The sequence below is a fragment of the Panthera onca genome, chromosome C1 (genome assembly GCF_046562875.1).
Source record: "Panthera onca isolate mPanOnc1 chromosome C1, mPanOnc1 haplotype 2, whole genome shotgun sequence".
Classification (NCBI taxonomy): domain Eukaryota; kingdom Metazoa; phylum Chordata; class Mammalia; order Carnivora; family Felidae; genus Panthera; species Panthera onca.
This window is the reverse complement of record NC_138346.1, coordinates 187,588,695-187,603,779: the sequence shown is the minus strand read 5'-3', so window position 1 is coordinate 187,603,779 and position 15,085 is coordinate 187,588,695. Positions and strand designations below refer to the sequence as shown.

The window sequence follows — 15,085 nt, the reverse complement described above, 5'->3', positions numbered from 1 at the left end:
TCTAGGGCTGCTCACTCACCCCCATTTTTCCTTAGTGCCCCAGACCAGCCCCCCTCCTCCTTCTACATGGTCCGCATCATTTCCAAGGCCCCATGCATGGTTCTTCGTCTGGGTTTTCCCATCGGCACACCGGCCCAGGCCCGGCACAAGGTAAGCTGGGCACTGCCTGACTCCCAGACCTAGGAGCCCTGTAGAGTGGACTAGCTCCTTCCCCACAAACTGCACAAGGCCAGGGCCAGTGGAGAAAGGAGCCCCCAGGCCAAGGAATGCTTGGAGTAGAGGGCTGAATCACTTTATCTGGGGACCCTTTCTCCCAGATCTATAGGAGACGGGGTTAGGAGGATCTGATCACATTTCTTCTCAGATTGTGTCGGGCTTGCGGGAAGAGATCCTGCGGCTGCGTTTCCCCCACCGGGTGCAAAGCAAGGAGCCAACACCCAAGGTCAAACGAAAAGGGCTGGGGGGTGTTGGTGGGGGCAGCTCTCCCTCCAAGTCCCCCCCCATGCTGGGCCCGCAGCAGGCCCTGTCTGACCGGCCCTGCCTTGTGGTCCTGCATAAACCCCTGGACAAGCTACTCATCAGGTTGGTGTAGAGGCTGGGGCCCAGGCCGGGGCATGTGGGAGGGCTGGGGCGTAGCTGGGAATGAGCGGAGATCAAGCGATTGCCTCCATTGTCCAGGTATGAGAAGCTACCCCTGGACTACCGGGCACCCTTCTTACTGACGCTGGAGCCACCAGGGCCACTGCCGTTGGTGTCAGGCCGCTCAGCCTCCTCTAGCCTAGCGTCGCTGTCCCGCTACCTCTACCACCAGCGCTGGCTCTGGAGCATCCCATCGGGCCTGGTCCCCGCACTGCCACTCAGCGCCATCGCGCAGCTCCTCTCTGTCCTCACCGAGTATGTTACCCAAGCCTGGCCGGGCAGCTCAGGGCAGGGAGAGAGCAAGCATAGACTCTGGGTGACCGCTGGCAGGAAGCCTGAGTCAGAGCCCGCCCATCTCTAAGCCTCTGAGCCACTGCTGTTCTGCACAGGATTTAGCGCAGAGCAGCGCCTGCCACTGCCCTCCCCTGCCCCTCCCCCAGGTCTGTTCACTTTGGCCTGTGCAGCTAGAGCTGTTGCACCTGAGGCACCAGTAGTCTGAACAGGGCTGTCAGCACACGGGTCTGCCTGGATGGCTGCTGGGAGGTGGGCATGGAAGTGGCATGGGGCAGGGGGACGGACTCTGAGCATCTCTCTCCCATCTCATCCTGTCGCCGCCCCCACCTTTACGGGGCTTCAGAGTCCGACTGTCAGAAGGGTTCCACTTTGCCTGCAGTGGGGAAGGAATCATCAACATGGTCCTGGAGCTTCCAATTCAGGTGTGTGCCATCCCTTGTGACACCTCCCCAACAAGGTCTGTCACTGGAGGGACACTTGCCTCTGAGCTGCATTGGGGCTGCTGGAAACGGTGCCTCATGGGGACCCTGTGGCCAGAGGACCCAGAGCCTGAGGCCAGTCCCAGGACAACGTGGCAAGGGGCTAGAGTTCTGGGGGCCAGAGCTGGGCCGGGCCAAGTCTCTGGCTTGGCTGAGGTTTACCCAAGATCTCCCATTCTGCCCCCAGAATGAGCCCCTGGGGCAGGCTGCAGGCGAAGAGAGGCACACATGTGTTGTCCAGTACATCCTCTTCCCCCCACACTCTACCTCCACCAAAGACAGGTGAGACCCGGGTCTGCCTGGAGAGCTGCCTCTCTCCACATTCTCCCTTCTCCCTACTACCCCTGAAGTTCTGTCTCCCGGGCTGCAGGAGAGTCGGGGTAAGGGTGCTGTTTGTTGTTTGTTTGTTTGTTTGTTTGTTTGTTTTAAGTTTTTTGGGGGGAGGCGGGAGGGGCAGAGAGAGAGAGAGAGAGAGAGAGAGAGAGAATCCCAAGCAGGCTCCACACTGTCAGCCCAGAGCCCTATGTGGGGCTCGATCTCACAAACTGTGAGATCATGACCTGAGCCAAAATCAAGAGTCTGACGCTTAACTGAGCCACCCAGGCACCCCATCAGACGTTTCCTCAGGCAGACACGGGCCCAGAGAGGCCACGCGCAAGTTGTGTTCAACCTGTGTGCCTTCCGTGAACTGACCCCCTGCCATTCGGTTGTGGATCGGACTCTCCGCTCTGCCAGGCTCAGGGCTCCTCCTCCTTTAGCTTCTCGACAGATGATGACAACGATGTGGAGGTGGAGGCCCTGGAAGGAGACTCAGAGCTCAACCTGGTCACCGAGGTGTGGGTAGAGCCGCAGTATGGGCGAGTGGGGCCTGGCCCCGAGAGCTGGAAGCACCTGAGGGACCTGACATACTCTGAGATCCCTCGAGCTGTGAGTGACCTCTGAAGCAGCCCCACACCTTACCGGGTTAGCTGCCGTCCCTCTGGAGTACCACAGCTGTGGGCTTCCTGGTCCCTCTGAATCTCTGTGTTCTGCATGTCTGTGACTGTGTGGGCTTCCTTGAGAGCTGGACACCAGAGTACTCTGGGCTAGGACAGGCTGACCCCTGACCTCTGCTGTTTGTCCCCTAGCTCCACCCTCGGGACGCTGCCTGCATAGGCTCCATGCTGAGCTTTGAATACCTGATACAGCTGTGCCAGAGCAAGGAATGGAGTCCCCTGCCCCCAGAGCCGAGGATCTCTAATGGTCAGTGGGGAAGGGGCTCCTGGGATGGAACAGGAAAGTGTGTGGGGAGAAGGCAACCGTAGCTGGGGAGTCCGGGTCTCACTGTGGCTATCGTCCTCCTTCCCTGCCTCCTAGGATTGGACCAGGGAGGAGATACCTGTGTCCACGAGATCCCTTTCCATTTTGACCTAATGGGACTGTTGCCTCAGTGTCAGCAGCTCCAGATGTTCTTCCTTCTGCTTTCCAGAGGTGGGTGAACTTCGTACTTACTCACCCACACGTAGAGGGTCAGCATGCGTGGGAACATTGGGACAGGAGGAGGCTTGGAGGCTGCAGGAGGGCTGCCATGGTCAGGGCTGAGCCAGGGGGCTGGCCGGCAGGAGGCTCTTGGTGCTGAGTGGAGTGTATGTCGGGCAGAACCAGAGGGTGTCCCTCTCGCCGAGGGGCCCTGTCCCACCAACGACATGGTGCTGTGCCTGCTGCACAGCTGCCTGGGGCAGGAGCTGAGTGACCGGGAGATCCCACTGACCACTGCTGACCAGGCCACCTTCTTGAGTGAGGTGTTGCGGCGGACCTGCCACAGTCCAGGTGAGCTCCTGCCTCTTTCCCGAACAGCACGCTCTGGCCTAGCCCCATTTCCCCACCCCTCAGGGGGGCTTCTGTCTTTGGGTTTTGGTCTCCCCCTCTCTTCACCTCAGAGCCCTGCCTCTATGCCGGCCCTGCCCTCTTCCACCCACCTCTACCCCCATCGTAGGTCCGGAGGAGTCTCCCATGGGGGGCCACGGGATCCTAAAGGATCAAGCAGTCAGCAGCGCCCAGGCCGCTGGAGACTCAGCGCTTCCTCCCCTGGTCAGCACTGATTTGTCTCCTTCAGCCCCTTTTCACACTGACCTCCTTCTATTACCACATATTCGTGCCACCCCTACCCCAGCTTTCTATCACCAGGGATACTGAATGCCTCCTGCCAGTGACAGGGTACTGAGTTCCCCTTTGCCCTGCATCTTGCACTCTATACCTAAGGCTGCGCTCCAGGGTGGAGGGAGGGAGCAGGGGTTGGGCGGTCCCTTACAGATTGTTCTGATTTTCTGTCTTAAAGGTTATAGGCCCTCCTGAGACTCTCAAGCCTCTCATCTCTACCCATTCCCCTCAGTGGCGCTGCTATGCAAGGCTTGTGACTCCCCAGCATGTGTTTCTGACTTTCCTCCCAGCTACCTTCTCAGGTACCACCCAATGGCCTTTATCACTGGCTTCAGATACAAACCCCTCTTCTCTGTCACCAGCCCACCAGGCAGCTCTAACTTATGTCTCTCTTTTCGTCTTCAGATGTCCAACATCTGGCTGCCTGTGGCCTGGAGGGACCCTCTCAAGAGGAGACAAAGCCTAAGTTTGGGGATGGGAGCGGGGCCCCCAGCCTGAAAGACCTGGGAGGAACTGGGGTGAGGGCTACAAAGGCCCAGGTTCCCACACTCAGTGTCACTCCAGCTGGAGGTAAGGCCGCTGACTCTGAAGTCAGTTAAGCAGGAGCAGGATTGGGAACAAATAGAAGGCTTGGAGACCATGTGACCCTCTTCCCACAGACACTGCCCAGATTCCAGGAGACCTAAGCCCACCTTTCCGTCGGGACTTACAGGCTTACGCTGGGCGTCAGGCTCCACAGACAGAGGGTGCAGATGGTCCCCGGACCCGGTGTCCTGTTTACATCTATAGCTGTGCCCTGGAAGCACTGAGGGAGCAAATGGTTGGCCTGCAGCCCCCTCAGGCACCCCGAGACCTCATCTTCCGGTGAGTACCCTCAATGTGGACCTAGGTCCTCCCCCAACCGTGGCTCCCAGCCAAGGCTCATGACCATAGTCCAGGGCACGGACAGACAGGCTGACCATCAGTGGTCAGAACTCAGTTTCTTAGCCAGGTCCTGCCAGCCCCTTGCTCAGCTTCCTTCAGCAAATCAAGTGAACTTGCTGGGCCGTGAATATATTCAGTAGAGGTGTACAGACCCTCCAGTGGAGTGTGGGTAGACGGCGAGTCAGAGATGTCACTAAGGAGACCTGGCCGAGCTCTCTCTTTGCTCCCGTTCCTAGGACTCAGTTCCTCGATCAGCCCTCCCCATCCTCAGTCTGGATGGAGCCCAGGCACAAGGAGGCAGCCAATCATTGTGCCTTGCTACAGGAGCACGCACAGCGATGCTACGTCCGTGGTGAGGAGGGGGCCGCCTGAGGGAGCCTCAGGGAGGAGTGGGGCTTCGCAGGATTACGGGGATGGGAACTGGAGAGGCCATTCCGGTCGTGGCCCCTTCCTCTTCCTCAGGACTGTTCCGGAGTTTGCAGCAAGCACAGAGCGTCACCTCACAGGACTTGCTGATAGCGGTAGATGCCTGCGAGGAGCTACTACAAGAAGTAGACATCACCCCTTTCCTGCTTGCACTGTGCGGCCACATTCGGGTTTTGCCTCAGGCACCCCCAAGCCCTGGGCCTCTTAGCCCTGGGCCTTTCAGCAGCAGCATCGAGGAGGGCCCCGAGCCTCGGGAACGAGCTGTCCTGGCTTCTGAGTCCAGGTTAGGATTGTCCCTTAGTGATGTGTCCGGGGTGCACAAAGGTCCTGTAAACAGAGACCTTCCCATCTGGGGGAACGGCCACGCACGATCGTGCCCACACACCAAGGAGGCAGTTGCTTCGTCGCTGGCTTCCTGCTCCCACCTGTTTGGCATAGACCCGAGTCTCCTCCCCGTCTCTTCTGTTCTGGTGTGAAGTATTGAGCTGGGTTAGGAGTAGGGAGTTGCCACTCGCCATCAGTGAAAGTAGAAGCTTGTTCTGAGGATGCTCATACAATAGTAATAATCTCTGGAACAACCTGTGAGTTTCGCAGAGTGTTGCCCTCACTGCTGAGTCCCCAGCTCACCTCGGGCCCAGCAGGTCCCTGAAGGGAGAAAGGCAAGCAGGCAGACGGCTGTGTCTGGCACCTGCCATCCTGCCGTGCCTGCCGCATATTAGCATCGGGGAAGCGGCAGACACGGAGGGAGGAGTGTGCTGATGACACTCAGGTCTGCACTCCAGCCAGTTCCCTGTCTGGAGCCCTAGATCCCCCACCTTTCATGCCCCGAAATCAGTGCATCTTCTTCCCACCAGACCTTGCTTTCCCACCTGTTCTCCTTCCGTGGTGAGTGAGATCACCCTCCACCCAGTGGTCTAAGTCAGAAAACTGGGAGTCACCTGTACTCATTCCTCTGCGTCACAGCAATGTCTGGTCGTTAACAAACACGGAGGTTCGAGCCAAAATAGGTCGGCTTGTTCTCCTCGCCTCTTCCACTGCCCGTGCCATTGTGCTGAGCACGCTTGCTAGAGACAGGTGTGGGCTGCGCCTAGTAGGGAAGCAGCCTCCTCTAGGGCTCGCTGATTCTTAACACCTCCTTAACGCACCCTTCACCCCCTCCCTGACCACTCAGCATAGAGACTGAGGACCTCAGTGAGCCTGAGTTTCAGAGCAGCCGTGTCCCTGGGATTCCAGACCCTAGCCTGGAGATCTCTCTGACAGACGTCTGCCAGCTCCGAGGAGAGGCACATGATGCCCTTCATAGCCTCATCCAGGTGGGACGCTTGGTGAGGGCAGAAGAGGGGTGGAGCCCTGCCTGCACCGGGCGCAGTGTTCTCTCCTGGGGTGGGGGTATGTAGCTGTCTATTCTAAGGTAGGGGATAGTGTTCTGCTGAGGGCTGGCTGACATAACAGCCTCTTTCTAACCCCAAAACAGGAGAAGTTCCTGGAGATCAGTGGTCTCTACTTCCGCACGGTGCCCTCCAATCCCCACTACTTCTTCTATTGCCCTCCATCCAGCAGGCGAGAGGTGAGCGGCTTCCTCCCTTCCTCTCTCGGACCCCCGACCTGTAGCCCAGAGGCCCCACTGGGCCCACCCAGGTCCTCTTGACTCTTGGCTCCCTGGGGTCCAGATGTGGCTCTTGTCCTGCGTTGGATAAAGCTCTCTTTGTTTTGTTCAGGATGAGGGCCCCCGGGACACAGTAGACAGAAAAGTCAGTGACCTGGAGTTTTCGGAGGCTGAACTCCTAGGAGAAGAAGGTGTGTGGACAGTGGATAGAGATGAGAAGGCTGCTTAAAGCCAGGATTCAGGGCCCTCCACTGCCAGCCTCTCCCATTAACCACACGACATGCATCCACGTCTAGGAGACACAGCCTGCTGTGTGGTCACTGAGAGTGACCCAGAGCTAGAGGTGGAGTATCGTGAGAGCCGTGAACCAGACCTGGGGCCAGCTGGGCTCGACTCTGCCTCGCTGTCAGATGCGGACACTGTGAACCCTGATGAAGACTCCTTCAGTATCCTGGGGGGTGATTCGCCTACCGGGCCTGAGGGCCTGGTACATGACCTGCCACCTCTCTTCCTGCACCTCACGTGCTCTGTGCGGCTGCGCGGGCAGCACAGCTCAGTACCTGTGTGCAGCCTGCCCACCTGCCTGGGTGAGTTTGGGGTGCCCAAGGGAAGGCCACAGGTCCCAGTACAGCCTGCCTGCCTGTCTGTCTGTGGGTGGACGTAACTCATTAGCACTGAGAACTTGAAGTCTGTGCTTGTCCCCAGGCTCCAGCAACCCCTGACTCTCTCCCTCTCCCAGGCCAGGTCCTTTCCAGTCTGGAGGGCCCCCCCATTGGAGGCCGCGTGCCCCTGAGGGACCTCAGTATTACGCTGGACGTCTTTGTGCTGACACTGCCTCTGGAAGTGGAGCTTCCCCCGACCTCGGACCCTCAGCACCACCGGTGTGGCAGCAAGTCTCGTGGGGGGATCTGGGGCCTTGTTTGGGTAGGGGCCCTTTAAAGGAATCTAGAGGTACTTGAGGGCTCTAGGACCCCTTAAAGAGTCCAAGAAAGGAGTGCTAAGGAAGCCCTAGGAGGAGAGTAGCTGCCGTGGCTGCTGATCTTTGACCTTCGCTCCCACTCTGTTCAGGTCCACATCTGAAAGCAGTGCTTCCTACCCACGATCCCCGGGGCAGCCATCATCTTTAAGGTCGGATGATGGCCTGGGGCCCCCAATGCCACCCCCAGAAGAAGACAGGTACTTCCCTTTGTCCCGCTCAGAGTTCCTCACTTCCTGTCCGTTTTGTTTTCTGGAAACCAACATCTAAACCTTTCTTCCACTTAGGCACCCTGGACTGTCCAATTTGGCCACACCCCACAGACTGGCTATTGAGACCACCATGAGTGAGGTGAGGGCCTTCCCTCCCCCAGCCTAACTGACAGCCCCTCAGCACTGTAACCGATACCCTCTCCCTCATATGAGTAAGCTAAGGCGCCCCTTTATTCTGGGATCAGAGTAGGGCTGCCCTCAATCTGTGAGGCAGAGTACCTTCTAGTCTGGGAGTGAGGTGATGTGCCAGGCAGCGAGGGAGGTGCCCTTGGCCACTCCCCTGATCGCTCTCTGACTGTAGATCCACTGGTTGCTGGAAGACGAGATGGTAGCGGCCCTCCGAAGAGGGGGCATCCCCCAGAGCCCTACCCTGCACCGTGCAGCTGCCCACATCCATAGCTCTCCTGGACGCTCCACCTGCCTTCGCCAGACCCTGCCACTGAGTTTTGTGTTTGGGCCAGAACGTTCCCTCACACAATTCAAGGAGGTATGCTACCCTCAGAACACCCCCTGGTCATCCTGGGGCCCATTCTTCCCTGGACTCCAGATACGGAAGGAGACTGGCCTCCCTCCAGAACAGCCTCCTCACCACATCGTCCCTCACCCCATGCCTGGGAAGGGTGGGAAGAGACCCGGCTCCCCTCCTTGCCACTAGGCCTGTTGAACCTTAGGCAATTCGCTGAACCTCTGCATACCTCAGCAATGGGGATGCCGGTGTCTGCTTTACCAGATGATTGTGGGGGTCTGCTGAGGAAGCGGGGGGTTGGAGGGGGAGGGCGTGAATAGGGAGGGCTGCTCCTGCCTAAACTGTGACCTTGGCTCCTGCTCCCCAGGAGTTCCGCCGCCTTCACCTCCCTGGCCACATTCTTCTTGAGGATCCTGACAGTGGCTTCTTCTTTGTGGCAGTTGGCCAACAGCCAGGAGGGTCCCAAGGGGAGCTCCCTTCAGCAGCCTGGGCTTGGCACAGCCATGAGGACAAGGCCGAAGGCGTCGAAGCGGAGGTGGGCCTTTCCTGGGATGACCTGGGAATGGAGGGGGTGGAGGTGGGTGTGTGGGGCCTATATTCAGTCCTGAATTTCTGCCTAACCTTAGGCGCTGACAGCCAGCCCCCAAGCCCCTGGCTCCCCAGAGGGTTCTGATGGCACGCCCCTCCTCAGCCTGCCACAGGGAGGTAAGAGAAGACTTGGGCAACAAAGTCTGGGGGCTAGGACCAGGGACTTGCAGATCCCTGGCCCTGCTTCCATTTTCAGATGGTGGTCCTAAACAGGATCACTAGACATTCCAGGATTTTCCTTCTCTTCCCAGGGAGACAGCCTGGGCCTAGCCGGGGGCTGAGCCTTATGTCCAGTCAGGGCAGTGTGGACTCTGACCACCTAGGTAAGCCGGGGCGATGGGCGGAGGCCTCTGAGCTGATAGGAAGCAGACTCAGGGCTGTGTAGCAGAAGGACTGGGCAGGGGGCATCAGAAAGGACTAACATGGAAGGGCCCATCAAGCCTGATATGCTCGGAGGCTCAGATGAGCCAAAGGACGGGGCTGAACTTCGGCACATTTGAAACAGGTTATGATGGTGGCAGCAGTGGCTCAGACAGCGAGGGCCCCAATGAGACCCTGGGGGAGAAGCCTCCCTTCACGTTGCGGACCCCACCTGGGCAGGCACCTCCACAGCCTTCACTCTCAGGCCTCCCTGGGCCCTGCCTGCCTGACTTCTGGCTCATCGTCCGCATACTACAGGATCGTGTAGAAGTGTATGCACATGCGCGGTAAGTAGGGTCCTGCGCCTGACTCTGAGGTTAGCTGCTTTCCCCTGGTCCCACAACACTCCTCTCCGATATCACTCAAAAGTAAAACTTGGGACTGAGGGTTTGTATTCTAAGGCTGGGGGGTCCTGACCCCTTCCCACAGCCTATATATAGCAAAGCAGGTTACTCTTTGCTTTCCTAACAGAGGTAAAAAGCTGGTAGGATTTGGGCTCCTCGTCAAGCATTAAGAGCATCTACAGTTCAGAGCAGCTTCAGAAGTTGATATGGGAATAATAGGTAATATTTCACAAGTGCTTATTATGCAGCAGACAGTGTTCTAAGTGTTCTACCTGGATCAGCTCCTTTCATCTATGAAATAGTCCTCGAAAGTATTATTCTCCTTATGGCATGGATGACAAAACTCAAGCACAGAGAAATTAAATACTTGCCTAAGGTCACAGTAAAGGGCACAGCCAGAATTCACAGGTAGGCCTCTGGTTAGATATGGCTCTCATCACAGAGTGGAGGGAGTTTGAGAAGGGAAGACCGCCATTCTGATCAAGATTGGAGAATGGAGAAGAGGTGCACCGTGTGAAGGAAGCCTTGGGGTTGGTGTGCTGCCCACGTGAGGGCTGACAAAGCAAGCGTGGAGCCTATGCTACCATAACTGCTACCGAGAATTCTGTTTCTCCTCTTTCCCAGCATTTGCTTCTCTTTGTCCAGTCCTACTCTGTTTTCGTGATTTCTCTTGGCCTCAGCTCTCAAGCCCCCCGCCCCCACCCCAGAAGTGTGTCTGATCCATCCCTCCCCTCTAGGAGCCTGATTCGGGAGGATGGGGGACCAGGCACCGAGTGTCGCCACCTGCAGCAGCTCCTGGTGAGGCGAGTTGGGGAGATCTGCAGGGAGGTCAACCAGGTAAGGGACGGCTGGGGGCAGGGCTCTCTAGGCACGGGACACTGTTCAGATGAGGAAGGAGTTTCCAGGAACTTGACCTTCACAGGCTCTTGATCCATCTTGGCCATTTTCTTTGACACCTGGTTACCGGGGTACTATTACTCCACGGACTCTACAAACTGGGAACGCTCCCTCACTCGTCCCAGTAACGCGGGTTACTCTCCCAGACCCTGACTATGAGCTGTCCCTTCTGGTTGCACTGTGCCAGTGTTAGGGATAGAATAGTGAACTGCACAGGGAAAATTCTCTGGAGCTTGTGTCGAGTGGGGCAGAGAGGCATTGAACAACTGAATAGTATGAATTGTATCCATTACAATTGTGAAGAATTAGGAGAGCGAATGACAGTCTTGACCTTCTGAAGTGTCAGGGGAAGAGTTGATTTTTAAGCTGAGACCTGAAGGATGGGGAACACGTTCTGGCAAAGAAGAGGGATGAGTTCTAACGGGGGTTCAGAGCCCAGTGACTATGGGGCACATCTCTGACCCCCCACCCCGACCCCCACCCCAGTGATTACTGATGCTCTGCTGACCACTGACCCCCAGTAATAACAGGCATCAGCTCTGGCCTTTGATCACCCCTGACCACCACCACCAATTTATGAGAAATATTTCATTTCCCTCATACCTGGCTCCTTCTCCCAGCGACTGCTTCTGCAGGACCTCCATGACAGTCATGTGTGTAACTCTCTTCTGGTGGCCGAGAGTGAAGAAGATCTATGGCGCAGCGAGACCCCCTTCCACTCCCGTCAGCGGGCACCGCTGCCCAGCGATGGTGAGACCCCACCCAGGAGCCTCCCTCACGGGCTGCTGCCCTCTCTGTATCCATTCTTGGGTGAAAAGACAAGAGCGGAGGCACCGTGACCTGGTCACCAGTGCCAGGAGAGCAGGGAGGATAGGACAGAAAAGGATTGCTGAGTTGGGTTCTTGAAGAGTTCCTCTGTGTTGTCAGTGAAAGTAGTTTTAGCAGGGAGGTGGGACTAGGAACCAGAGAAACAGAAGCGAAGATAATTACACAGCCGGAGCAGAGAATAGCTACTCATTCAAGTGGCGGAGACTAGAGGAAGATGGGAGGCAACGGAGGAACTTGACAGTGAGGTAGAGACTCGCACATTTATGTTCCACAGGGAAAGAGCCAGTAGAGAAGGAAAGGTTGAAGAATATAGGAGAAAAGGGACTGTGGAAGGGGCACCGGCTGTGACCTGTCTTCCCGAGGGCGTGCCTCTGCCTGGCCCCACCTTCTTTTCCAAAATGACCGTCTTTCCCCTTTGGGTAACAGACAGGGCCGAAGAATGGAGTGAGGGAGTGTGGACTTATAGGCCAAGTCACAGGGGGGAGAAGGCCAGAGGGGAGGAGGCTAAGGCCAGTAGGAGGATGTGTCTTCCAGTTGGCTGTCCCTCCAGACAGGCAGGTACAAGATCCCTTTGGGATTCCTCAGATTTCTGGTCATGGTTGGGAAACATGGTAATTCTCAAGATGCTAATTGAAGTCTTGACACTTCTGTGGTCTTCTCTTACTCCTGATGACCTCTCACCCCAGCTCAGAGGGGAAACCCACATCATGGCATTCCTTTGCAGTTCTCCCTTCTGGTTTAAAAGTAAAATCAGACCGCTTCTTAATTGTAACATTCTCCACAAGTCTGTGGGCAAATGTCCCTAACAGTCCTGGACACTGCATCTCTCTGCACATCCTGAGATGTGCTCCATATCAAAGCAGAAGTCCCCTAATTAGCGGACTTCCCGGGGAGTTGATGGCATCTTCTACAAATTGAGCATGAGCCAGGACAGCCAAGTGCTTTTGCTTCAAAATGACTTCTAGCAGCCTGAGATGTAAGACCGGTTGGAGCCCAGAGATGGCTGCTCCTCGTTATAGTCTCTCCGTGTGGTTTTGCCGAAGGTCTTAGCAACCAGCATTCCATTTCAAACTCTGCAGCCCCCTGTGTGGCCCGTACACCACTCACACCCGGCAGCAGCTTCTCTGAGAAACCAGATCGCCACCTTGGCCCTACTGGGAGGTTCCGCATCAACCTGGGAACCTGGCAGGGGTCCGACGAGGCACTGGACCGTGTCCTTGGGCTCTCGCATTGTGTCCTACCGCCCTAGGGGTTCCCTGGGATAGCTGTCCTCCAGAGCATTTTCCCTGACTCTGCTGTGAGCGTGTGTCTGCACTCACATCCTCTCCGTTCTAACGGGGTTCTTGTTGCCACTCCCTGTGAGCACACAGATGGATTATAACATGTTCTAGTATAACACAGTCAGAGTGTCTTGGCATTATCTTTGGGATTTTCCTGTGCTCTGCCTTACCTGACGCCTCTTCTTAGCTCCTTCTCCACACCTCCCGAGAGCCTCTGTGCTGTCACCTGGCTTCCCAAGAGCATGGTCCTGCCTTGTTGCCCAGAATGACCGTCTTGCCCCTGCGGGCTAATAGACAGGGCCAAGGAGTCCTGGGGAGTGAGGACAAGTAGGCAGTTCATTAGTGTGAAGTAGCAAGGGCAGAGGGCCGTGTCCCGCTTCTGATCCAGTGTCTCCCTTCTCCCCAGATTACGCTGCTGACGAGAGTTGTACACCCCGAGGGTACCTAGCAGCCACCATGCAGTTTGTCCCTGGCCATTTCTCCTGTGACGTTGTGTGGAAAACCGTGATTCGAGTCCATTCGCGCCTGAAAATGGGGCCCAGCATGGGGGTCTCTCGGGGTGTGTGATGGGCATGAGAGGGCAGGTGGAGTGGGAGGGAATGTGGAGAGGGGAGCGTCCTGAGCCCCTGTTACTCACACAGCCATCCAGGCCCTGCGCTCTGTGCTCAATGCCTTCTCTGTGGTGAACCGGAAGAATATGTTTGTCTATCAGGAACGAGCAACGAAGGCTGTGTACTACCTGAGGTATGTGGGTCCTGGGAAGACAGGGCAAAGCATGGATCAAGGACGGAGGCAGAGGAGGTATGTCCAAAGACTCTGCCTCTCTTTTCCAGACTCCTGGAGACGTCCTGCAGTGAGCGGCCTTGGGAAGGTGATGCCCTGCCCCCCTCCCTAGCTCTGTCCCGAAGCCAGGAGCCCATCTACTCTGAGGAAGCCTCGGCATGTATCACCCCCATATCCTGGTGCCCTGTGCTCCCCTCATACTCTACCCCCTGGAGCCGGGCCCTGACCAAGTTTCCCTGCAGGGTCCTCGTTCTCCCCTGGACATGGCTTCTAGCCGCGGTTCAGATGCTGCTCGTCCTGTGGGCCAGGTGGACAGGCATATCCAGCTGCTTGTGCATGGCGTAGGACAGGCAGGTACGCACTGTGAGGAGGGGGCAGGAGTGTAACCAGATGAGGTTCCGGAATTCCCCGAGACTTCTTTTGGTACCTTCCCACTCTAGCTCATGCTGTGCTCTGGGTTTCCCTCAGGCCAGAGCTGGGTGGGACAGACAGACTCCGGTGATGTTTAGAGGGTAGGCCCTGTAGCTGAATGAAATGCAGCTTGGGGAAGAGAAGCCGTTAAAAGTGATATCAGGTATCTAGCCTGGGTGACTATGTGTAGATGGTGTTCTATTGATAGGTCTGGGGTGAAGGTGATGGGTTCGGTTTGGGATATGTTGAGCATGGGGCATCCAGTAGGTGACTGGGTGTTCCAGCTGATATTTATAGCTGGTTTCACGTGTACCAGGTCTTGGGCTAAGACTGTTACATATGAGGTAGATGTTATTATTTCTCCCATCTTATGGATGAGGACACTGAGGCTTTGAGAGGTGAGACTCACTTGTCCACAGTTACACAGTAAACTAGAACTTGGCAGCGCTAGAAACTAGTGCTGGCTGCCTCCAGTGTGTGGGGGAATGTTCAAGGCTGGGGTTTAAGGGCCGTACTGGGGGTTGCTGGATCCTCGGTCGGTGTCTCCACCTTACCATGGCTGTGTCAAGGTCCCGAGATTACAGATGAGCTGGTACGGGTTCTGCGTCGGCGCCTGGACGAGGCCACGCTGGATGTCATCACAGTCATGCTGGTTCGGAACTGCAAGCTGACACCGGCTGACGTGGAGGTCAGCTCCCTCCCAGCCTCCAACATCCCTCCAAGGCTCGGGTATAGGGACCATCTCCGCTGTACCCTCTCCGTGCAGCTCTGACTCCCCTTCCCACTCTGCAGTTCATCCAGCCCCCCGGAAGTCTCCCCTCAGAAGTGCTGCATCTGGCCCTGCCTGCCTCCTGCAGGCCCTGGCTTCCTGCCCTGGCCTGGTACCTGCGGCAGAACTTGCTCATCTTCCTGCACTCTCCCAAGTACACGGACAGCAACAGCCGGAACCACTTCCAGGTGAGGTTTCAGTCCCTCCCGTGCACAGATGCCCCCACTCACCCCCTTGCCGTTGTAACCGTTTTCTACAGGTGTCACGTGCTTACCTTTGCCCGTGGACCTGTATACACCCATGCCTCCCCCACCCCCTGCACCTTTATTGTCTTTCTGTGCTCCCGGGTGTGCCTGTCTGCCATCCCCCACTGTGGACACCACCCCCTGATGGCTTCTGTCCCATCCGCTTAGTCTTCGTTCTCTGTGCTTGTCTCCCCAGCACCCGCTCCCACCGCAGGGCGGCCTCCCCGACTTGGACATCTACTTGTATAACAAGCCTGGCGGACAGGGCACCGGGGGCAAAGGTACAAGGCAGGCCTGTG

General features: G+C 57.0%; 1 protein-coding gene across 3 annotated transcripts in view; it reads left to right on the top strand.

Moving 5' to 3' along the window:
• SZT2 (SZT2 subunit of KICSTOR complex) overlaps positions 1-15,085 on the top strand; it is a 52,209-nt gene that overhangs the window by 23,920 nt on the left and 13,204 nt on the right. For all 3 annotated transcript variants that reach the window (XM_060621210.3, XM_060621209.3, XM_060621212.3), the window contains exons 14-49: positions 36-150; positions 365-582; positions 679-894; positions 1,277-1,355; positions 1,600-1,694; positions 2,171-2,339; positions 2,540-2,654; positions 2,769-2,882; positions 3,051-3,221; positions 3,388-3,482; positions 3,730-3,853; positions 3,957-4,121; positions 4,211-4,415; positions 4,712-4,827; positions 4,938-5,184; positions 6,073-6,214; positions 6,376-6,468; positions 6,620-6,698; positions 6,804-7,094; positions 7,247-7,388; positions 7,576-7,683; positions 7,771-7,834; positions 8,057-8,242; positions 8,589-8,756; positions 8,848-8,926; positions 9,061-9,132; positions 9,315-9,516; positions 10,311-10,410; positions 11,091-11,220; positions 12,985-13,137; positions 13,220-13,322; positions 13,412-13,517; positions 13,604-13,715; positions 14,342-14,460; positions 14,565-14,729; positions 14,983-15,067. In XM_060621210.3, the coding sequence (XP_060477193.2) occupies positions 36-150; positions 365-582; positions 679-894; positions 1,277-1,355; positions 1,600-1,694; positions 2,171-2,339; positions 2,540-2,654; positions 2,769-2,882; positions 3,051-3,221; positions 3,388-3,482; positions 3,730-3,853; positions 3,957-4,121; positions 4,211-4,415; positions 4,712-4,827; positions 4,938-5,184; positions 6,073-6,214; positions 6,376-6,468; positions 6,620-6,698; positions 6,804-7,094; positions 7,247-7,388; positions 7,576-7,683; positions 7,771-7,834; positions 8,057-8,242; positions 8,589-8,756; positions 8,848-8,926; positions 9,061-9,132; positions 9,315-9,516; positions 10,311-10,410; positions 11,091-11,220; positions 12,985-13,137; positions 13,220-13,322; positions 13,412-13,517; positions 13,604-13,715; positions 14,342-14,460; positions 14,565-14,729; positions 14,983-15,067 (4,943 nt within the window). The remainder of the gene's footprint in view (positions 1-35; positions 151-364; positions 583-678; positions 895-1,276; positions 1,356-1,599; positions 1,695-2,170; positions 2,340-2,539; positions 2,655-2,768; positions 2,883-3,050; positions 3,222-3,387; positions 3,483-3,729; positions 3,854-3,956; positions 4,122-4,210; positions 4,416-4,711; positions 4,828-4,937; positions 5,185-6,072; positions 6,215-6,375; positions 6,469-6,619; positions 6,699-6,803; positions 7,095-7,246; positions 7,389-7,575; positions 7,684-7,770; positions 7,835-8,056; positions 8,243-8,588; positions 8,757-8,847; positions 8,927-9,060; positions 9,133-9,314; positions 9,517-10,310; positions 10,411-11,090; positions 11,221-12,984; positions 13,138-13,219; positions 13,323-13,411; positions 13,518-13,603; positions 13,716-14,341; positions 14,461-14,564; positions 14,730-14,982; positions 15,068-15,085) is intronic.